Below are 24485 nucleotides of genomic sequence, written 5' to 3' on the forward strand. Positions count from 1 at the left end.
CTCAAACATTGAGCAAAGGACCATCTCAGTATTATGCAACCACACACCTAACAGAAGGGGAAAGTGAACTACAGCTTACTGATGGGTAAATAGATTGTGTCACGCAAGAATAAACACGGTATCGATCGACCCGCAATGTCTTTCCCCTTTGTAAAGGCAGTAGGCAAGCTCTTGTAAAAGTGGCCGGTAAACATACCAGATATTTGGTTACAGGAAATAACACCATCTCTCTGACATGTAGAATCTTCATCTCAGGTTATCAACAAACGGCACAAAAGTAAGTATCATTTTCTGTTTAAAGATAACACTGGAAACAACAAATAATTATTTGTTCGTGGTTTTTTTTTTTTTTTTGTCGTGCATTATCAGCTTGCCACAATCTTTGTAGTAGCCTATGCAAAACCATTATTCCTCCATGGCAAAACATGATGACCAATTATTGACAGAGCTGAATTATTGATGTCTACCAATGATTCTGATTATGCCTATTAATACAATCATTATAGTCCTAATATTGAGCAGAGTATCAAGAAAAAAACATAAGTCACATGTGAAAGTTTCAGTCTATATTCCTTCTTCTAAGGTTGCACTATGTAGTTCCTTGTTTATCAAATATTGTCGAACCCATTCTGGTTTAGCGAGGCGTCATTTACCTCATTTTTCTTCTGCGTTTGCTAAATCTGGATCACCATTGTTCCAGCGGCGTACGTTCAAAAAGAGAGATAAATTAGTATGGAGGCGATCGAATGACGATCACCCAAACCATCGATCTGATCATTGTTTACAGACTGGATGGGTATAGGCCTGGGCCGGGCAAATGGGGAGGGGTGACCTACTAACTAGCCCCAAGTTTCGATAAAACAAGAGCACGTATACGGAGATGAGCATTCCTATAATATGTCGCTATCTAAGAAACACTAATTGTGGCACTAATGCGATCGGCTGAACACAAAATTATGTCAAGTTAATGAGATGTTTACTTGCATATTTAATTGATTTATATTACCACAGTGCCTGCTGATGAATACCAGCTACATCAGTCAGTTATTATGAAACATGGCAGGTCTTTTTCATATTTCACGGGACACTTTCAGATTCAGCCCCATTATGCCCGTAGATTTCAATGGGACGAAAGTGTGGATGAACTTTGCATAACCACACTCTGATGCCCACACGCCATAAGTGTCCACTGGCCATATAAATATTTACCGACAACTTTTCCCTCTCGGTGCGAAAACGAAGTGCAGCTCCGTCAGTATTTATTTTAATCAACATAAATTATAGTTTGCATAAAAGTCCCCGCAACAGCCGTTAACTTGCTTGCTTCAGAAATAGATTCAATCCAATTCAATTCAGGGATACATTTATTTCCATACTCTCATACAAGAACAACAGTTACATGTATTACAGAGTAAAGCAAAACATTTCTTCAAGTGAGAGTAAACATGAATAAATAAATAAATAGAGTACAGTGCCGTTTTGGTAAAGATAAGCTTGTAAAAAACGGCCAGACAGACAAGAAAACAAGACACTAGACAGACAGACAGACAGACAGACAGACAGACAGACAGACAGACAGACAGACAGACAGATAATACATGACACAACAAATTCGTAATAGAAGCGACAAGATGGCTGAACAGTTTTTAAAAGCTGAAAATAAATAAAACAATTATTGAAGAGATGGATGTGGTTCAATTACATAGGATGAGAAGCTAGGATACATAATGGGAGATAATGTCATGTTTGAAAGCAGACTTAAAAAGACTAACGGACCGCTTAGATCTAATGCATATAGAAGAGTTTGCGGTAACACCATGTAATAATCTCTAAATGAGTTGAGGTGGTTCTGAAAAGAACCGTTGGTTTTACTCGACGTTTCGATCAGTATGCTCTGATCGTCTTCTGGAGAATGCGTTCGTCTATGGCATTCCACACACGAGGACCAAAGAAGCGAAGTGGCGTGAGTGAATGGAACATAAAGATTAGTGCAAAGTGGAGATTAGGTGTATAACTGTTTTATTGTTACTTCTTTGTCAACAAATGCCAGGGCACATAACAAAAGGTAACTTGAATCGAGTTTGGCTGGTAAGGTGAAAATAATATACGGGTAGGCCCTACCGCAAAGCTATTGAAGTTCTCTAAATAAAACAGCTGTTACAATGAGGATCAAAGGCAGCGGCAACCAGAAAAGAATCGACTCTGTTCAAAGCCAACAAATTTTATGGGCTGAGATAGTCTGTTTATACCTTCAATGCAGGCGGTATGCCAAGAGGTCCACTTATACGAATCATTGTTGGACCATTGATAAGCCTCCTTGGATATACCATGGATACACAGACTTGAAATTCAGTCGTTTTATTAGCAATTTCCAGTATTCTGAGACGGGTACTTGTATCAGCTATGTACAGCAAACTGGGAATAAAAAAAATAGTAGGCCTCTATGCGACTTGATTTCAAGACTACATTTGTTGTACTCGCGACATTTACCTCCGTGGTTTCGTAGAGTGTTTTCATTAATAACTAATGCGATGGTGCATATGGTGTCCACATGGACAGAAAAACCTACCAGCACTTCTTTAACAATCAAGGAGATTACCATGTAGGCTAACCCGTAAACATTTTTCAATTATTTTTGTTTGGGGCCTTTGGCCCTAGATACAGAAATAAATGTTTTATTGAATTGAACTGAATAAAATAATACAAGCAGATGCCGTCCAAGGCAATTAAATGTATTAAAAAAAAAAAAAAAAAAAAACTGCATTAACAATGCTTCGATCTTCAATGTTCTTGTTTTTGTTTTTATTAGCCTTGATGCGGTGATGCTGCAGTAGGTCCTATTTCGTTTGACCGGCCATATCATCAACCATGGAGGGCCACACGGTCGATAGACAAGACTCATCGGGTGTTATATACCGGGACAGCCATGCTAAGAGACTGGATTCACTCCGGGTGTTACTACCGGCGAGGCCCGGTAAAAGGTAAGCTAAAAATGGCATACAGTAAAAAAAAAAATGATACAAGGTTTATCAAGTTGGTTTGGGCCGCAACTCTTAAACAATTATTACATTTCTCTCTCTTTGAATTTACTTCCCAATAACAAATCGCTTAATACATTCCTGACGTCTTATAGCTCCCCCTACAATACAATTGTTTGACTGACGTGCACATTATTATTAATTCTGTAACAGAGATAAGGCGAGAAGTCCACTAGACACGTCTGGTTTGTTCAGTACCTTGATGTACTCATTCCTAACGTCGATATACCTGAAAGCTCATCGCACTGAAATCACTGAAGACACACTCACCAGTCTCATGTCAGATAGAGATACTACGGCTGTTAACTGCGAACGGTATAATACTTCAGACTTAAAATTGTGAAAGTTAGGTGTATTAAAACAGCATTGTTCTATATAGACCATGTGACCTTGGTTTACAATAACTGTGACCTTGTACATTCTTTGGCTAGTCTGGCAGGCAAGATACTGAACTGGTAATATGGGAAAGTTAACATTTTGTGTCATAGTTTTCACATAAATCCAAGAGTTATGAAAGTAAAAGCTGGACAAGTTCTGAGATGTACCCCTTTTCATCATACCAAAAGTTGATAAGAATTGGACAGTGCAATCTCCTTAAAAAATAAGATTTGATGTTTTCTTCCATTCAGCTGTGTACAAATCGTGCCTGCAGGAAGTCCAGGCTTGGTGGCTCTTTTGTAAACATGTGATGTCACAGGTCACATCGTCTATATGCCCGCTGTTAAAGGAACACGTTGCCTTGGATCGGACGAGTTGGTCAAAACAAAAGCGTTTGTAACCGTTTTCTATAAAATGCATATGGTTGGAAAGATGTTTTAAAAGTAGAATACAATGATCCACACAAGTTTGCCTCGAAATTGCGTGGTTTTCCTTCTACTGTGCGAACTAACATGGTCGGCCATTTATGGGAGTCAAAATTTTGACCCCCATAAATGGCCGACGTGTTAGTCGACAAGGTAAAAGGAAAACCACGCAATTTCGAGGCATGTTTGTGTGGATCATTGTATTCTACTTTTACAACATCTTTCTACCCATATGCATTTTATAAAAAACGGTTACAAACGCTTTTCAAGAACCAACTCGACCGATCCAAGGCAACGTGTTCCTTTAACTTTTTTTCTTCACGATACAACTTTTTGGACCCTAGGTGGCAGCAGACATGACATGTCTTTGCGTTTCTTTCAGAACCGCAGGTGGCCTTGCCAGTTTTGGATATTATTTCCAATCAATATTATTTACATTAAGAAAAAGCTCAGCCTGACCGTTTTTTCATTACCAGTTGGTCGAAGTTTGTTTATCGTCCTAGTGTGCCTGGAAGAAAGCTGTAACAAAAATTCCCGGAGTAAGGGCGTAATCAATATGTTGTGATAGTAAGTTCGTGTCAATTCGTGAACCCTCCACCCACCCGAGCAGGCCTTTACGGGGGTAAATACGGAGGTTTGTTCGGTGTAGTTTTAGTAGGTCTATTTAAAGGCTAGCGAAACGAACCATAGTTCTCGGAGTAGTCTGCGCTCGGCCTAGCTTAGCTAGCGCTACCATCGGGGGGATGGATAAGGTTGCGATAATATTCTAACTATTATTGGAAAAGTTTCCGTATGGCGCCACCACTTTTCATTCGAAATAAAAAAATACAGTATCTAATTTCTAATTTACCTGATTGATATATCCCTTTTTGTAAAAATGAGTGAAAAAGTGGTGGCGCCATACGGAAAGTTATCCCTATTATTATTTTGCAAATTTTGTTAACCCTTATGTTGAGTGTAGTAATTGAAACTGAGTGTTAAAATTTGACTTTTGTTTGTTTGGTTTCTGCCTCTGGAGTTATCAAGCAAGGTTTTTAGTGTAGTAGTAGGCCATTCTTGTTTCTACGTCATATTTTATAGTATAAAGTTAATAGTGTGGGTGTGAAAAGATTGTCTTTCGATGATCCTAACTCATTAACTAGGGCACACTGTACTTCTTTTAAAAACATTTTTCACATCTAAATCTGTAGTAATTTTGTTTTTTGGTTATTAACGTTTTTATATAAATTCTACTCTATCAACAAAAATTGTATTTGTAAGAGAGAACAGGTAAACCGTGAAAAAGAGAACAGGTAAACCGTGAAACCATGTTTTTTTTTGTCGGGAGTCATTTTCAGTATCACAGTACTAAAGTAATTTTACACCAACGTCTTTGTCGTTTAAATTTATTTTAAAAGTTTTTTAGTGCTATTTAATTTATTTTATCTTTTGCTCCATTGTGTTATGTGCCCTACTAAACACTTATGTAAGAAGATAGAAAAAGGAAAGTGAGTAAATAGTAGAACCTTATTATTAATATCAGTATCCCTTTTTCTGGGCAAACAACATTTACATTAATCTCTTGAATTATTCTTCTTTTGCAGGTTTGAACGACTATGGAAGGAAGAGACAGAGTCCAGAGGGGAGAGCAAAGCTTCCCTCAGAAGAGTTATATTCCGGTTTATCCGCACTCGATTCCTGGCTGCGTCTCTTGTCTTAGTATGTGGACTGACAAGTGGATTTCTGCTAACGGTAACAAAAATTAATTCATGATTAATAGCCTGCAATCATTACATATTTCCCTGTTTTTTTAATTTTAAATATTCCATTCAAGAGAAAAGGGATTGGTAGGTACATGTAATTTTTACAGCTTCAATTTATAAGAAAGGTAAACTCAAGCGAACATTTCATCGCACTGACAGAACTTTCCTGTCATTAAGTTTGTATCTTCTGACTCCTGGTGTTTACTCCCTCACTTAAAATTAAATGTTAAATTGTCTATTATCTCCTGCAGGCGTTTGTTCTTTACCTTGCCATACAATACCTAGAGGAACCAGGTGACTCCACTGGATACGGTGTAGCATTGGCCTTTGCGCTGTTCTCATCAGCAGCATGCCGGGTAGTAGGCATAAACTTTATGTGGTACCTCAATATCCGGACTGCAGGACGCCTTCGTAATGCCCTCATGATGATCTTGTACAAGAAGGTTTTGAGACTTCGCAGTTCATCAGATATTTCAGTTGGAGAGGTATTATGGCAAAGCTATATTAATTTCTCAAACATTTAATAATAATTTGCTTCTAAAAACCTACCTGAATACATAGGCCTATGTTTGGGTATAATTTAGAGTGTATAAATAGAAACGATTCTACACTCAATAAATTGCTTGTGCTGGATGTGTGGTTTGCAAAAGCACATAAACATATTAATTTAGGACTTCAGACTTTCGGACATAGGCCCCTAAAGGACCCTCATATTGAAAATATTACCTAGGTATACGTAATTGAGGAAAAAAAATTCCAAAGTGGGGGGTTTTGCCTAAATTTATCAATGTTTTATGCCATTGTCATTTGTATACTTTTTTATTGAGAGTGATTCACAATAAAGTAGGTCATCAGAAGTTAAGTCAACAGCAATCACACCCACCTTCATATAATGTAGTTTCATAAGTGGAACAAAAACTGTTTGTAAAACTTGTAAGATGGACTTCCCCTTTGAAAAATTAAGCTTAATTAGTTTGTTATAAGTGTTCTGTATGGAAGTTTTGGCAAAGATAGATTTAAAACTATACACTCAGTACAAATCTTATTTTCCGAAACCATCGGACACATACATCCTAACAACTGGTTATATCACGTCGTATTCATTTTAAAGATTCTCCACATTATTCTTTTTTCGCAGATGGTGAATATCTGCGTTAATGACATGCAACGCCTTTATGATGCGGTGACATTCCTCCCAGTCCTATTTGTCAGCCCAATCTTCATTTTACTGATTCTAATTGGATGTATACTAGTAGTAGGAGTGCCAGCCACTCTGATGGGTACCATCATGCTTCTTTTATTCGTCGCTTTCCAGGTCTGTGATAAGAATACTTTGTTTGCATCTTGGTATCAAATGTTGTGAAAAGTAAAATCATTTGACTCATCAACATTTCAACACATAATGCAGCCTGATTTATGTGAAATGGTGTGGCCTAACTAATTCTAATGATGAATGGAAATATCAGCCTAAAAAGTAACTTTGGGAGTTTATGGTTCCGCGTGCTGCTTCTCTCTGATTGGTGCTCTCAGATGTGTTTGAGCCCTACATGCAAAGAGTTTACCTTTTTCAGGCTTTTTAATCAAATTCTTCTGATTTTCAAAGAGAGAAAACAGAAATTAGACTAAAGTATTTAGTCAGTCATTCCTGGCTAGGTGAATAATGGCAATACCAGTCTGCAGATCTATCTTGGCTTCATAGATTCTTGAAGCATTTTGTGGTTAGGTTGGTGTTTTGTTTCCTTCCTCCCATTCAACCTCTCCCCTAGTGCGTTGTGCACAAAGAGAGCCAATATCTTTTTACTATTCCACATTGACAGGTTCGCCTTGCGAAGATTAACATCCGCCTTCGTCAGAAATGCGTGAAGTTAACGGACCAACGTACCCGGCTGATGAATGAAGTCCTTAACTGTATTAAACTCATCAAGATGTACGCGTGGGAAGACATTTTTTCCAGTAATCTGTCCAGTAAGTGAAAGACTATCTCTTTAATTGCATATGTTTGTTTTGTTTTGGGTGTTTGTCTTGTTGAGCTTTTCAATGTTGGGAGGATTCACACATTTACTCTCCATGTAATGTCCATCCCCAGCAATCAGTCAGCAGGAGCGTATTTACCTTCAGAGAGAGAGCTGGGTACCTAGTGAGCTACACCCTTGGACTGGTGCTGTCTGCTTGGGTTAGGGTTATCCCTTAATAATTCACACATTCACTCTCCATGTAATGTCCATCCCCAGCAATCCGTCAGCAGGAGTGTACTTACCTTCAGAGAGCTGGGTACTTAGGGAGCTACACCCTTGGGCTGGTGCTGTCTGCTTGGGTTAGGGTTATCCCTTAATAATTCACACATTCACTCTCCATGTAATGTCCATCCCCCAGCAATCCGTCAGCAGGAGCGTACTTACCTTCAGAGAGCTGGGTACTTAGGGAGCTACACCCTTGGGCTGGTGCTGTCTGCTTGTCCTGCTGTGCTCATCGCTGCAGTCGTTGGTAACCGACTACTGGGTAATGACATCACTGCTGCACAGGTCAGTATTAAATGTTTCTAAATGGACTTAAGTTTAATAAAGCATTGGTTTATTTCAACTCCAAACTGCCACTCTGTGTCTTATAAACGTTATGTATACGTATGGTAATGACAACAAGTTACTTATTAAGAAATATAGCAGCTCTGGATAAATAGGACAAATTGTTTTTAATTGACAAATAAAAGTACAAACATTTTTTATTTCCCATCTTCTCCAGGCTTTTACTTTAATGCAGTTATTTGGCTCCTTTTCTGTAATCCTGTACCTGCTCCCGAATGCTATCAAACCATTATCAGAATCAGTGGTGTCCATCCAACGTATACAGGTGAGTCTCGGTTCATACTTTAGGTGCTATTCAGGGCTTGGAGTGGGGTGGGGGGTAGAATCACACTAGCCTGCAGGCCCTGTAAGCTCAAGATTTTTACTGGACTAGAATCTAATTTATGCCATCAAACCATTATCAGAATCAGTGGTGTCCATCCAACGTATACAGGTGAGTCTTGGTTCATACTTAAGGTGCTATTCATGGCTTGGAGTGGGGTGGGGGGGGGGGTTAGAATCACACTAGACTGCAAACCCTGTAAGCTCAAGATTTTTACTGGACTAGAATCTAATTTATGCCATCAAACCATTATCAGAATCAGTGGTGTCCATCCAACGCAATGTATACAGGTGAGTCTCGGTTCATTCTTTATTCAGGGCTTGAAGTGGGGGGGGGGGGGTGGTAAACTCAGAGTGTGCAAAACCAGGTTTCTTGTCAGTAACAATTTAGATTCTGCCCATACACCAATGTGTGTTAGCACTGTATACTCGGTACTGCCCATACACCGATGTGTGTTAGCACTGTATACTCGGTACTTTCCTGAGCTGTGTGTTAGCACTGTATACTCGGTACTTTCCTGAGCTGTGTGTTAGCACTGTATACTCGGTACTTTCCTGAGCTGTGTGTTAGCACTGTATACTCGGTACTTTCCTGAGCTGTGTGTTAGCACTGTATACTCGGTACTTTCCTGAGCTGTGTGTTAGCACTGTATACTCGGTACTTTCCTGAGCTGTGTGTTAGCACTGTATACTCGGTACTTTCCTGAGCTGTGTGTTAGCACTGTATACTCGGTACTTTCCTGAGCTGTGTGTTAGCACTGTATACTCGGTACTTTCCTGAGCTGTGTGTTAGCACTGTATACTCGGTACTTTCCTGAGCTGTGTGTTAGCACTGTATACTCGGTACTTTCCTGAGCTGTGTGTTAGCACTGTATACTCGGTACTTTCCTGAGCTGTGTGTTAGCACTGTATACTCGGTACTTTCCTGAGCTGTGTGTTAGCACTGTATACTCGGTACTTTCCTGAGCTGTGTGTTAGCACTGTATACTCGGTACTTTCCTGAGCTGTGTGTTAGCACTGTATACTCGGTACTTTCCTGAGCTGTGTGTTAGCACTGTATACTCAGTACTTTCCTGAGCTGTGTGTTAGCACTGTATACTCAGTACTTTCCTGAGCTGTGTGTTAGCACTGTATACTCGGTACTTTCCTGAGCTGTGTGTTAGCACTGTATACTCAGTACTTTCCTGAGCTGCGTGTTAGCACTGTATACTCGGTACTTTCCTGAGCTGTGTGGGCATTACTCGGTACTTTCCTGAGCTGTGTGGGCATTACTCGGGTGTATTCATTGCTAACATATGGTGTATGGGTAATACCAAAATTCATATTCTTTATCATTGATGCAATTTTCCATTTATTAAAGCATTAATTTTTGTTGTATTTTTCTACAAGCCTATCCTAATGATGACAGAGAGCAATCATGAATGGGAACTCCCATCAGATCCCGGTCACGCCTTGGTTATAGAGGACGCCTCTTTCAGCTGGGATGTCCCTCCCACTAAAGAAAGAATCACAGAGGCAGAAATCAACTCCAACACCAAGTACACATTAGTCATTGATGATGATATGGCTAATGCAGATGAGAAAAATAAAGAAAGTGTAAACACTGAAAGGGTGACATCTGATGAGAAGTCTAAGATGCTGGATAGGTCTCTTAATGCACCACAAGGTCAATCCGCAATACTCAGAAACATCAGCCTAATTGTACCAAAGGTAAATAAAATAAAAAAATTATTGGACGACAAAGTCTTTTTATCTTAAACCCTGCATGGAAACCAGTCCACATTAGGAGATCTTTGTGAAGATTCAGTTATTTCCACAACTTTTATTGATGTCTAATCAAGGGGGAACTCCAGACAAATTAATTTGCAGGATGCTTACTGCCCTTACCATTTGTATAATAAGTAGGCTTCAATATTTACATCCGTTATTTTTTCTTCCTAAGTTCCGTCTGATTGGAGTTTGTGGCTCAGTAGGAAGTGGGAAAAGTTCACTCCTAGCCAGCTTGCTGGACCAGATGTACCTACTGGACGGAAAAGTCACCTTAGATGGGACATTCGCCTTTGCCTCACAGCAGGTACATGTACCGTTTTTTTGTTATCCCCTCTAACTAACGGGAGATGTAACTCTTTTCAATTCACCTGAGACTGAGAGCAAAATGGTAAATATATTATCATAGTTACTCCTGATTCACACTTCCTGCAAATATGAATGCAAAGTGAATTTGACATCACAACTCTGCTTTCGCTGTGAATGTTAAGCTGTGAATGCTACACCTCACCGTTGGCGAATTGATCGTTGCAAGTTTGTGACGTCAATGCATGCTTTGTGAGCAAATAAAATAAAATATAAATTATTTTATTTAATTATTTTCGGTTATGTGCATAATTTGAAGGCTTGGATTACCAATGCAACTGTTCAAGACAACATTTTATTTATTTTATTTTATTGTTTTCGGTTATGTGCATAATTTGAAGGCTTGGATTACCAATGCAACTGTTCAAGACAACATTTTATTTATTTTATTTTATTATTTTCGGTTATGTGCATAATTTGAAGGCTTGGATTACCAATGCAACTGTTCAAGACAACATTTTATTTATTTTATTTTATTATTTTCGGTTATGTGCATAATTTGAAGGCTTGGATAATGAATGCAACTGTTCAAGACAACATTTTATTTGGTGATGAATACAATGAGGAGAGATACAAGAAAGCCATCTTCTCTTGCTGCTTGGAAAGAGACTTAGAAATCATGTCAGATGGAGACCAAACAGAGGTTTGTATACTTTCAAGAAATGTCAGTCTTTGGGATCAAGTTTTGGTCTTGATGTTTGTGTCCTCAAAAGCCAGTCATGAGTTTACTGTGTTTGCTATAACCACTGTCATTTGGCTTGCGGTCAAGTAGGAATTTCAAGCCTTGGACCAATAAGCTTTAAATACCTCTTCACAAATCAACCTGTATTTATGATGTGTAGTCACAATAAGGAGACTCAAAAAGTAGATCAGTTTAAATAATGAGGCCTCAAAGTTCTCAGAATGTTGCCAGGCTCCAGAACAATTTTAAAATGTGCAAACCTCACAATGGTTGATTTTTTCCATGAAAAGGGTTCAAACTGTGACAAAATAAATGAGCTTTTTCAAATTTTCTTAATTTAAACTCAGTCTGAATCACTGTCAAAGTTTGAAGGGTGGGAATACATGTTATATTAAACGCTTAAGACACCAAGAATAATCTTAGTTTTTCAAAGCAAAAACGCACTGTATAAATTGACTGTTATGTACTGTTTGCAGATCGGTGAGCGAGGAGTGAATGTTAGCGGTGGCCAGAAGCAGCGAATTAGTCTGGCTCGAGCGTATTACTCAGATCGTGATATCTATCTTCTAGATGATCCATTGAGTGCTGTAGATGCACACGTTGGTAAACACATCTTTAATCATTGCATCAATGGAGTACTACGAGGGAAGACAATCTTGTTTGTAACTCATCAACTACAGGTGAATGTACTAAGTACAACTCAGAATGACTCAAGCTAAATTTATTGAACAAAATCCCATAGGACACCTGCACATATAAGAAGTATAATACATCCCTGGCAGCTGAGATGGCCTAATAGTCAACTGACCAGGGCTAATAACCCTTTCATGAACCATTTATTTTAGTACAAAATTGATCACAGGTTCCGATTAATTTGCTCACTTGTTTCTTTTGCAAATGGTGAAGTCTTTATTTTACTTTTTACAACTATTTTTCTGAAGGGTTTCAAACCAGTCACTAACGACCGGTCAGCGTGTTGGAGCCTCACTGAGTGACATATTTGAGCTATATGAGAAGCCACTATTATTATTGTTATTTATTGTTATCATTGTTTTCTTCTATATAGTACCTTCAAGAGTGTGACCATATTATTCTAATGAGAGATGGTGGTATATCTGAGCAGGGTACTCATAATGACCTCATCAAGGCAGACGATGAATACGCCCGTCTAATTAACACATTCCACGGTACAGTCAGGGAAGATGGACACAATGTACAACCAGAGAGCAGAGTGGGCACGGTGAAGGAAAACAAGAGCATGGATACTGATCATGGGATGGAGGGAAATAACAATATAGCAGCTGTAGACAATGATCAAATTGGTAATTTACCCACTCTGTTTTCCCTTGTTGTTCATTACTTGATACTTGAGATAAAAAGTTACATCCCCTTACACCTTAAGGTAAACCCTCTGCTGTAGCTTTCACGGTTAAATCATACTTTGGTGTGATCTTTGGTAGTTACAGGTTGAATGACTTCTGAATTGTACCCTTAACAAATATATTGACAAAATAGAGAGCCTGCTGACATGGGGCTAATTAGCTCAGGTCATAAAGTGCTAGGTAAAGAGCTTTTATATGGGATTTGAAGCAAACCTTGCGTGTGCCAAGAGCTCTTCTTTGTGTGCTAGTGTTAGAGTCAAAATTCGAACAGGCTATAAAGCTTTTAAATATTGGAACAGGCTATAAAGCTTTTAAATATTTTCTATTTTTATGTCATTTAAAAGTGCCCAGATGAGGTTAATTTCACCAAGTAATTTTTTATTTAAAAACCAGTTGTTTATTATACTATAAACTGCCTGGGTACAAAATATGAGATAACTTTGGTGTGACCACAGAAAACATGCAAGTATTTTGCTTTATATTATATTTTTTTCAAGCTTCACTCTTAAGTATGTGTTATTTGTACTAAAGAAAACTAAACATCTGACCTTTCTACTTATCCAGCCAAACTTATTAATGAGGAAGATCGAGGTCGTGGGACGGTGTCATTCAGTACTTACCGTAGCTTCATCCAATATGCCGGTGGTGTTTGCCTGGCAGTCACCAACGTCTTGCTCATGTTCTTAGCGATGTTAGCGTCAATAGCAACCACTATATGGTTGTCAATCTGGATTCAGGAGATGGTGAGGTGGAAAACTAAAGTGGTAAGCTGGTTAATAATTGACATACAGGGTGAATTAATAAGGGTGCTGCACACCCCCCCCCACCACCCCGACAAAGTTTTGACAATTTTCTGACACAAACAAAAGAAAGGAAACTACGACATGAGGCAAATGGTTTTTTTCATGATTTTTCCTGATTTAATGGGTTTCTCAAAATCTCTTTTAGTCTTTCAAGGTCTGCTGGTACTATTTGAACTTTCAATACTTTTTTCTGTTCCCTCACATTGGCAGGGGGAGAATGTCCGTACTTTGCAGTTTTACAACAGCTTTTAAGACTGCCCCTCATTTCCTTGGTTTTCATTATAACACTATAGATTCCTGGCAACGGCACGGACTCTGAGTCACCCGAGTCACCGACACCGGCCTATGGTCTGCTACCATTCAATCCAGCGGGTGATAATGCTGGGTCAGACGTGCCTCCATATTCACCGATTGATGGACCCAATGAAAACGATGATAACTTGGCATTCTATATTCCCATTTACATTGGGATATTTGTACTGGCTTTGACCATCCTTGGAATTGCATGTGTTACTTATATCATGGTGAGTCAAACTCAGTGACGCTTCGTCATTGATTTAGAAAGAGTACATTTATTCCTATCCGGTAGTTTTATGTTAAAGGTCTAGATTCATGATCTAAGCAGCCTTGTGGCTCTACATGGAATGATGAATTCTCACCAAGTTATGACGTCAATCATAAGGTCCATGGTTTGGACTTTTTAGCAAGATCTCTCTTCTCTAGCTGACCAACTTATTTCCTTCAATCAACCTTTTAGACATGCTCCCAGACATTCCCAAACGCAAACATATTTTATTACTATCTTCACAGACTTTGCTTCGAGCTACAACGCGTATCCATGATAGACTACTGCATAAGATAATGCGATGTCCAATGGCATTCTTTGACACTACACCACTGGGTCGTATTCTCAACAGATTCTCTAAAGATATGGATGAAGGTAAAAACAAATCAAATTAGTTTGTAATTCATCTTGATTTAAGTAATTCTGGTAATAATTGTGATGATCATTTGATCCCTCACCTTGAAATGGCCTTCCAACCTTGTGATCTTTGGCGATATCTCACAAAAATATATGTATTTTTAAATTCGCCTGGTTATAATGTACTCTCCTTTTTGTCATACAGTTGACTTGATGCTACCGATCAATTTAATGAGGGCGTTGATATTCCTTAGTGTGGTCTTGGTGATCCAGACCATTATCGGAATCATCCTTCCTTACTACCTCATCATCTTCGCTCTGGTTGTCATAGCAAGCAGCGCCCTCTATGTCATCTTTCGTAAAGGCTTTTGCGAGATAAAGCGCTTTGATAACACCTCAAGGTCCAAGATGGTGTCCCATATCTCTGCTACGATGCAGGGATTGGTGTCCATACGGGCATACGGTCAATCAGAGAGATTTATGGCCAGGTGAGGGAGGTTGACTGAGAAGTTGAAATTGGAACTTTGAAATGAAAATCCCATGACGGTAGTCTAGCTGAAATAAACTACAGAAGTGTTTGCTTTGATTCCTACATTATTTATCATCGTAATGATATTTTAATTATGGCAATTGAAATAAGAAAAATCATTTACCTTGGTTGACTGTATTTTAGACAGAAACGCATCTCTGGAGCAATTGCACGAGCATGAGCTTTAGTTTGGTTTTCCAACTGCACAATTAGTGCCAATAACATGATGAATAGAAAGCGAGAAAAAAGTGGTCAGTTTTAGATGTTGGAGGAAAACCCCAATGGGGAAATTCACCCAATCAGGTAGGGACTGAAAACCCAACGCACATGCAGCGGTTCGGTCTGAGTGGGATTCAAACTTGGGTCCCCAGAGGAAAAAGGCAGGGAAAGATTAACCACTGGGAGGCAACCTGATCCCCTTTTATGGCACTTGAACTATAAAATGCTTTTGGTTGGTTTAGGTTTTTTATATTAACTGATCCTATACAATTGTTTTTAATAATAAGTATTCTGTAAATTTTGTCCCCATCGATAAGATTTGAAGAGCTACTTGACACCAATTCACACTTATTACAATTGTTTGGCATGGCACCACGCTGGGTGGCCGTGCGTATGGACATCATGGCTGCCATGTTGGTCGGCGTGCTGGCACTGCTGATTCTACTAGCAAAGGATACCTTGTTCTCCACTGTCGTTGCCTCCATGGCCTTGTATCAAGCACTTTTGGTAAGATTACTTTGCTCAAAATGTTTATGTATAGACAAAACTTACTTCATCAGGGAGCCCTCCTCTCCTTTCTTTACCGTTTACTGTAAACACCTTTAACACTTTAAAGATTTTATCAAGAACAATACAGAACCCCAAATGTCATAGATTGGGGAGGGGTAAACAGGGCAAGCAGTAGTCCGAGTTGGTTTTTATAACATCGTCTTTTATTTACAATCTTTGTACATCTTCTTCACAATTTGCAGATTTCCGGTGGGTTTCTGCAGGAACTCGTCATTTCTTGCACAATGACTGAAAGTTCATTCATATCAGTGGAAAGAATGCTGGAGTATATCGAGGTATGAAGAAGAAAAAAATACACCACAGCCATGCTATCGTCACAACATTGAATGTTTCACTAGTTTAAACAAGATAGGTTGACACATGCAAACAACCATTCATGTACTAAAAATCTATCAATAACTTCCGTGTCAGAAAACGCAATCTGAAGCCGACGATCATGATGAAGAAAGCAAACCTGATGATTCCTGGCCCTCTAGTGGTGACCTGAAGTTCCAGCAAGTTGAGATGAGATATCGACCTGAGCTTCCACTTGTCTTGAAGGGGATCACGAGTCATATACAGCCCAGGGAGAAGATTGGCATTGTGGGAAGGACTGGCTCTGGTAAGTTGGACTGTTTAGAGACCCATTTTATGGCTCTGCTTATACCACCGAATTCTGTACTTACGATCACCATTCTTTGCTTACAGGGCAAGGGCCGAACTTCTGGTCTAGCTGTGTAAGCTAAGAATTTATTTCTTATAGCATTTTTCTTGTTTAGGTAAATCTTCATTAGGCGTATCCCTCTTCCGTCTTGTGGAGAATGCCTCTGGTATGATCCTTCTAGACGGAGTAGACATAGCATCTCTTGGCCTCCATGATCTACGATCTAGACTGGCTGTCATCCCTCAAGACCCTGTGCTTTTTGCTGGCAGCGTCAGGTAATAATGTTCTATCCTGCCACCACTCTTTCATTTCTTATGAAATAAATTAGTGTGTAATTAACTTAAATGAGATATTCCTTTTGATAAAAATGATTGAAAAAGTGGATACAAAATCTTTCTAAAATATCAACATTTAAAGCCTGTAAGTCCTCATTGAGTATTCACAATGTGAACAATACTTAAATAATCACACAAGTGTAACAAATAAAGTTTATACTCTAAAACTGAATTTGACTTGGCAGTTCAAGCAGAAGTTTGGAAAAATACTTTGAAAAGCCATACTCGAGCCCACCTGTTGGCGACCGAATGAGTGAGTGAGTGAGTTGGTGTTCAACTGACTCAAAATTTGTCACAATGTATGTCAGGTGTTTTTTCCCCCTGTGAATTGTGTTGTATTTCCAGGACAAACACTTGATGGCTCCATGTATTGTGACACATTGATGATGAACAGTTTTTAGGGTTTGCCTTTACAATGGCTCCATGTGTGACGCCCTGATTATGAACAGTTGTTTTGATGTCTGAGATGGCCAACAATCATCAGGCAGTAAGACTGACAAGCGATTTTAACCATTTTGTGCTCTGATGTTGAGGGTAGTTAACTCCGGATGTATAAATCCCCAGATTTGTTTACCTTTTTTCATGCAGAATGAATCTGGACCCCTTAGAGAAGTATTCAGATGCTGAGCTGTGGGATGCATTGGAGAAAACTTACCTCAAGCAAACGGTAAGAATCGTGGTATCTTGTTAACACTTTACTGAGTAATGTCTGAGGAAAAACACACCATTGATGACTAAATAATGTCCTCTAGTATAGGATGGGATGGGGATTGCTTAGAGTGCCTGCCATACAGCGCCACCTGCTACAGTAATATGACTGGGACGGTTCGGGTTGGATATATGTTGGCAGTGTTGACACTCGCTCTAAGCCTTTAATTTGTGGCATAGGATGGGATGGGGATTGCTTAGAGTGCCTGCCATACATCAACAGTACAACTTTTTACTGTAATATGACTGGAAGGGTTCTACTTTATCAGAGGGTTTGATATAATATGTTGGCAGTGTTGACACTCGCTCTAAGCCATGTATCAGATTCTGATTCCATTCCAGTTTCCTAAAAAAAAACAACCAATCATCTGACTTGATGTCGTTTGACTACAGAGGTTTATTGAGCCTTTCATACTCTTTTAAAATTGACCAGATAAGTGCCTTAGACAGTCAGCTAGAGGCTACAGTGATCGAGAACGGGGAGAATTTCTCCGTTGGTGAGAGACAACTCATGTGCATGGCTCGTGTTCTCCTCAGGAATAGCAAGGTAAAATCACTCTGATATTAATTGGCAGACTAGGTATGCAAGTCTGAGACAGTGGGTTTTGTCTGTATTAGTGGCACACTTATTAGAAGTGCAACGCAGAGTTTTTTAGAAAAAATTTACTAGAACGACTGCGATGCTTGCTTAGTCAACCACCGGTTCTTTTCGAACAACACTACACAAAAGAGGTTATCACATGGTGCTTCTGCAAACTGCACCTAATTCTACTCCCACCATGTAATGTTTCCAATCCTACTTACACAGTAAGTTATTTTCCCTCATACTCCAGGTGTTATTGATGGATGAAGCTACGGCAGCCATTGATACAGAGACAGACAGTCTGATTCAGCAAACGATACGTGATGCATTCAAGGAATGTACAATCCTCATCATAGCACACCGGCTCAATACCATACTGGATTGTGATAAGATCATGGTCATGGAGAAGGGACAGGTCAGTAATGCTAGACATTGGAGAGCGTTAGGTGGCAGCAGACTTTCACAGTAATTCGCTATTTTTCGAAGCAGAATGAGGTCAAGTTTCTGAGTTATGCGTATCGTCACTCTACCAACCGAGCTCAGATTTTAGAGGGAGGGAGGGTTAATCAGGAGGTCGTTGGTTCAAGTTCAGCTGCAGTAAAGTTTTAATTTTTCAAATCCCAAATTGTTTAACATCCACCTAGTCAATTTTCCTTGTGGTAAAGTACTCTATCATTTAAACGCTTTTGCCAGCTGACATTCAAAGCTTGTAAAAGCAATACTGATTGTTGAAGACCTATAACCCAACCTCGTTTTGAAAGTTCAAAGAATCGTTTCCCATTATTCAATTAAGTCTCAAATGTTCATCTCGCCTAACCAGATTGTCGAGTTCGATACACCCAAGGCATTGCTAGCAGATCCTGCATCTCAGTTCAGTGCCATGCTGGAAGCTGCAGAACATAACAAAGGACAACTCAATTGATCAAGAAAGGTTTATGATCTGATATACAAGGAGCTTGAGATGATGGCCAAAGCCAGCAGCCGTCTCCTGGGTTCCCGCTGGCTATTGTAAGCCTTCTGAAGTAGAGTCTTGCCATCTTGCACAGTGCCATAACCATCCTTCAACTCATGAACAAGAGCTCCTTATATATGAGGCATGATGTCAGGGTGGTCTTCCTGCTCAAGAATGTCTGCCACCACAAGAAGAGTGAGGTCGCTATGTTTGACAATCTAGTGTGCCTCGTCTAGGACCGCCCAGCGATGGACCTTCCGCTTGCCCTTCCCCTGCAACTTCTGCTACTTTAAGGATGCCCTCTTTGTAGTTTCGTCTTCTCTGGCCCACCTTAAAGTTGCCCTGTCAGCCACCCCAGCACTCCCTCCAATACTGCCCAACCCCATTTTCAGAGTTTTGTGATGACCCCACATATTCCGAGCCCAAACAATCCTCCCACACTGCCCGATTTGAGAGCTATAAATGCGGTCAAGTTGGACACAGTGCACTTAGGTGTATAATCCCCCAAAACAACAACGTCCATGCCGTTAAACAGGCACCTGCCTCCACATGGGTTGATGTGACAGGAAGCATCACACTCAAACCTGATTCACATTAAAAAGAAAATATCCACTTTTTATTTTATTGATATTTTTTGTAAATATTTTAAGTGATTTTAAGGGAACAGTTTTCTTTTGGTCGGTAGTCAGGTAATTGAAATTAGTATTCCTTATTTTATTTTATTTTATTTTATTACGCTGTCCAATGTTTTTTAAAAGAAGAAACCAGAAACTTTAATTTAAAATTGTTATTTGATATTTGCCCAATAACAAATAAATTTGTTATTGCTTCTTGAAAATAAACGTACTTGGTATATTATTCTATTGATATTTTGTAAGTATTTTAACTGAAACATTTTAGGGTAATGACTAACTTTAGTGACATATTATTGTTCATTCGTTCTTTTAGTTTTGTTTTAATTAAGCCGTCCAAATATGGCCTCTGAGGAATGTGAATAAAAGACTTGTCAAGTCTTTTGTGCTTTCTTTTTAGTGACATATTATTATTGTTCATTCGTTCTTTTAGTTTTGTTTTAATTAAGCCGTCCAAATATGGCCTCTGAGGAATGTGAATAAAAGACTTGTCAAGTCTTTTGTGCTTTCTGTTAGCGTTAGTTATACTGTACTATACCTTGGGCATTTATAGCTGTTTTTCACACATTCCACTGGCACTTAATAACAAGTCTTTTTGACCAGGGTTTTTATTTCCCCATAGTATTTACGTTTAAATATAACAGGGTGCTTTTATGGTTTATTTGTATAATGTTGAACTTGATATTAAAGGGTATTTCAGTCAGTTTACTATTTCATTTCATTTATTCTGGTTGTGAAGCCAACGACTCTCGGAAAAAAAACTTGAGAGAAGATAAGGATGGAAGTTAAAGTTCTTGATGTGGGAGGAAAACCCCAGATAAATATTTTGGGGAAAACTCACAAGTAAGCCAGGGAGTGAAAACCCAATCCCATGATCCTCGTAGTGTCCCCAGTGTGATTCAAACCGGGGTCTTAAAGGAAATGAAATGACATACCACTACGCTACTGGACAAGGAAACACAACATTATTGCACAGTGCCTAAACGGATTACTCTCCTTCTAGTATACCTGCATATCGGTAGGCCTACTACATGTACTAGTAGTTTGGTTCCATCAATCGGAATAATCTGGTGTCTTCAGGCGTATTTCCTTCGAAACAAGTGACTTTTATAACGAATGAGCCTTCATATTCTTTCTTTCTTACGTCACGGGACAGGATAGTAGTAATAATTATTCCATAATTGTTTGTAATTTGTGTAGGGTACTACACAAAAAGCTGAAAAAATTTCTTGACTGCGACTTGTGTTGGCCTCTGTTGTTTGTGAACCGGAGTGAGGTTAGTGGGGCAGTCAGCGACTTGACTCCTGTAACCCACATCCGCCTAACTCTCACGGCTCACTATAAACCGAAATCAAAATTTTAGTTTTGTTGTTGGGTAAATATTGGCTTCTCTTTTGCATTATACATTTCCTTTCTGGTCGTATATTGGAGTTTGTGTTTGCGTATTGCGTACTTCAAACTAGAGTTATGTACTCAAACACTTGACGTTTGAAACGCTCTAGGACCAATTCATTCTCTTCATTTATGGTTTTTACCCCCAATGAGCAATGACTTGACAAACGCTGTATATTTGTATTGACTGGTGACATTTGGGGCATTTCAGATCTAATAATTTTGCAGAATGCTTACTCCTATTACAACAAGGGGTTCTTATACAAAATACCCATTTCTTTTCAGGGTCATTTCAAAAGTAGACACTTTTTAATCAATGGATAACCGGTCGAAACATTTTGCTCCATAATGCGTTTTCTTAAGGGTTCCACCATTAAGGGTTCCACCATTAAGGGTTCCACCGTTAAGGGTTCCACCATTAAGGGTTCCACCATTAAGGGTTCCACCATTAAGGGTTCCACCATTAAGGGCTCCACCGTTAAGGGTTCCTCTTACTCACAGCTCCTGTTTAGTCATGTCTTATACATGTAAATTATCTGAGAATTCCTGCGCTGATTAAATTCACAGCTCAATGACCACCGTCTAATTAGTGGCGGGTAGTCAGGTATAGTCGCAGAAAGGGAAATTAGTCTTTTTATACTCGTCAATAATGTGCAGTGGTAATAATATATGTTTTCTCGGTCAAATTCGACAAATGAGCAGCCAATTTCATTTTTATGCGTTCGAATTAAAGCTATTTTGCCTCTCCGGTTTTTACTGCGTTTCAAATTCAGAATTCGGCCATTCAATTTCGTTTTGAGTCGAGTAAAATTCCTTTTGCACTCTGTTCAATTTAGCATACCGTCATTCTTTTTCGTGACACATACGCCCCAAGAAGCGTCTGCGAATTTGAAAGCTGCTCTGATGAATTGTTAAATTGAATGATTATTTTGTTAAATCGAATGACGCAACATTACATTTGACTAATCATAAAACGAAATCGAATGAACCTTTTCAGCAGCATTCGATTTCATGCGAAATAGAATAGGCTGGTGGTTAAATTGGCCGCTCATTTATCGAAATTGACCGAGAAAACCTATAATAGACGGTGGGAAATGATGATTGCTCAAATCGAAGTTAAATCCTGCGCAAATTCCCTTGCTAAACAATTCTTTTGGGTCCATGATGAAAACGTCACAATAATTGGTTTGTAGGTTGTGCTTATTGGAAAGAAGGTTCTTTCAAATGAACCAAATCTTCAAAGTAAACTAAATAAAGTCCCTGGAATAGTCAAACAGTATTATTGACCTAACGGGCTTTCTACAACTGCTTTGTAAAAAGACCCGTCAAGAACAACCTTTCAAATTAGACAAACAAGTTCAGATTCGGCAAATCACTCACATAATAATAACAGGACTTGACCTTATTGATGAATGGCATGGGCAGTAACACAAAAGGGCGTGTTGTTTGTACGAGTTGGTGTTAGGTGTCACCCTGCATGTACTTGAAGTGTTGAAGGGTGTTTTGGGGGTGAATAACGCCAATTTATTGCACCTCACTGCGGGTCTATAAGGCAACACCGATGCTTTCGAAACCGTGAAATTGTGTGTCTCCCTATTGAATGCTTAGGTAGACTGGAATGTAAGAAAAAATGCCATTTATTAGCGGCGTCAAGGGTTAGTGGGTAACCAGGTTAAATATAATGATGTGCAATTTTTATTGAATATACAGATATATATTATTCTACTAAAACCAATTACTTTGTAACTAGTTGGGACCTCATTATTATAGACAAGTCACAGAGATGTAAAACTTGTTGGGAAAGGCACAGAAAATACGGTTTAATGGCAGGATTATAATTGGTCATTTTAAATAAATGGCTTAAAGATGGCGTTTTACTCAATAATTATATGGGAACAAGCTGACACTCTAAACAAATGTGACTATTTAAACTGTCAAAAGTTGCGCAGAGAAAAGAAATCGGGTCATTATTATTGTATTTCCGAAGCAGTTTATATTGATGGCTTTCGTCAACAACTAACCCTTCCAGATCATGTGATGTGTTTAGGTTGCCTGCAATGATTTGTAAGTGTTTATTGTTATGGGCTGATTTGTTAATCTTTCAAAGGTAGTGGATTTTCCCGAAAGGAATGCTGAATTATGGAGGGATGTGGTTTCCGCATAACACTTCATTACGGCGAAGTCCTTTCGTTTCCGTGAGGAATCTTTATGATCCATGCGCGTGTTTGGTCACTCTTTTTATGAAAGTGCTGGTTCCCCAACATTGTTCCACATTAAAAAAAGACTGACACATCATACGCTACCATGTTTCTCGTTAACAAGCTCCTCCACTCCCGAAACTGAAAAATACGCGATACTAGAATACCGCCTTGAAAAGAATAAGCTTACATTCTTCTCAATAAGAACTTCAGGTTCATGTAGTTTAGAACATATTTTACAATTATATGGAGGAGGTTGAATTATTATCGTAGGCGCTTTGTTATATGACGACACATTTTTAGGCCTCAAATTATCATCAAATTATTGTTCCTGTATTCATTTTTTGTTTACACTGTTTCGTGTACGGTAGTACAATAGGCTACTGTTAAATCCAATGGGGAGCCACCCCAGATGGAAAATGAAACGATTACAACAGTGAAGCTGCATGCATTTATTGATGTAGTGTTGGTCAACGATTTACAGAAAAGATCTTGGTTTAATTAATATATTTTCAATAAAGGACAACTAAGTTTAAGCAACAATTATACATATTCCATTAAAGGAACACGTTGCCTTGGATCGGACGAGTTGGTCTATTAAAAGCGTTTAAAACCGTTTGTTATGAAATGTATATGGTTAGAAAGATGTTTTAAAAGTAGAATATAATGATCCACACAAGTATCACTCGAAATTGCACGGTTTTCCTTTTACGTCGCGAACTATCACGGTCGGCCATTTATAGGAGTCAAAATTTTGACTCCCATAAATGGCCGACCGTGTTAGTCGATAGAGTAAAAAGAAAACCACGCAATTTCGAGGCATATTTATGTAGATCATTGTATTCTACTTTTACAATATCTTTCTAACCATATACATTTTACAACAAACGGTTACAGAACGATTTTCAAAGACCAACTCGACCGATCCAAGGCAACGTGTTCCTTTAACTATTGTATTGACTATAGGTTGTAAATAATTATCCGAAACCATTGTACGTTCAACCAGCAGTTATAATGTTGTTTGATAGATGCTTGTAATGCATATCAATAGGTCGTCGGGTGTGTTTATACATCCAGAGTAAATATCGGTTGGTTTCAACACTACGCGTCTGGCAAACATAGATACATTATTTTAGATTTATGTAAATTATGTATTGAGCGGTGATGTCACGCCAAGATGAGTGCAATTGCTGGTGCTTAAAATGATACACAAAATAGTCTGCATATTATGTCACAGTTTGGATTATTTAATTGTTATTTCGGCAATGTGTGAGGTTTTGGTTATTGGTAACAGGATACAAAATACATATAATTTC

The 24485-nt window shown here is 38.8% G+C and overlaps 1 protein-coding gene across 1 annotated transcript; it reads left to right on the forward strand.

The window, feature by feature from the left end:
- Positions 1-36: 36 nt before the first annotated feature.
- On the forward strand, positions 37-20282 carry LOC139944842 (ATP-binding cassette sub-family C member 5-like). The gene is made up of 26 exons (XM_071941970.1): positions 37-277; positions 2810-2981; positions 3192-3353; positions 5425-5572; positions 5835-6068; positions 6722-6898; positions 7401-7548; positions 7957-8105; positions 8323-8430; positions 9876-10196; positions 10429-10560; positions 11125-11262; positions 11778-11981; positions 12368-12623; positions 13248-13447; positions 13780-14010; positions 14297-14426; positions 14614-14896; positions 15474-15663; positions 15909-16001; positions 16138-16327; positions 16485-16644; positions 17293-17371; positions 17846-17959; positions 18246-18410; positions 18816-20282. The coding sequence occupies exons 2-26, from the start codon at positions 2869-2871 to the stop codon at positions 18915-18917; spliced, it is 4227 nt and encodes a 1408-aa protein (XP_071798071.1). The 5' UTR covers positions 37-277; positions 2810-2868; the 3' UTR covers positions 18918-20282.
- The last annotated feature ends 4203 nt before the right edge of the window (positions 20283-24485 follow it).

Source organism: Asterias amurensis, chromosome 12, assembly GCF_032118995.1.
Source record: "Asterias amurensis chromosome 12, ASM3211899v1".
Lineage (NCBI taxonomy): Eukaryota > Metazoa > Echinodermata > Asteroidea > Forcipulatida > Asteriidae > Asterias > Asterias amurensis.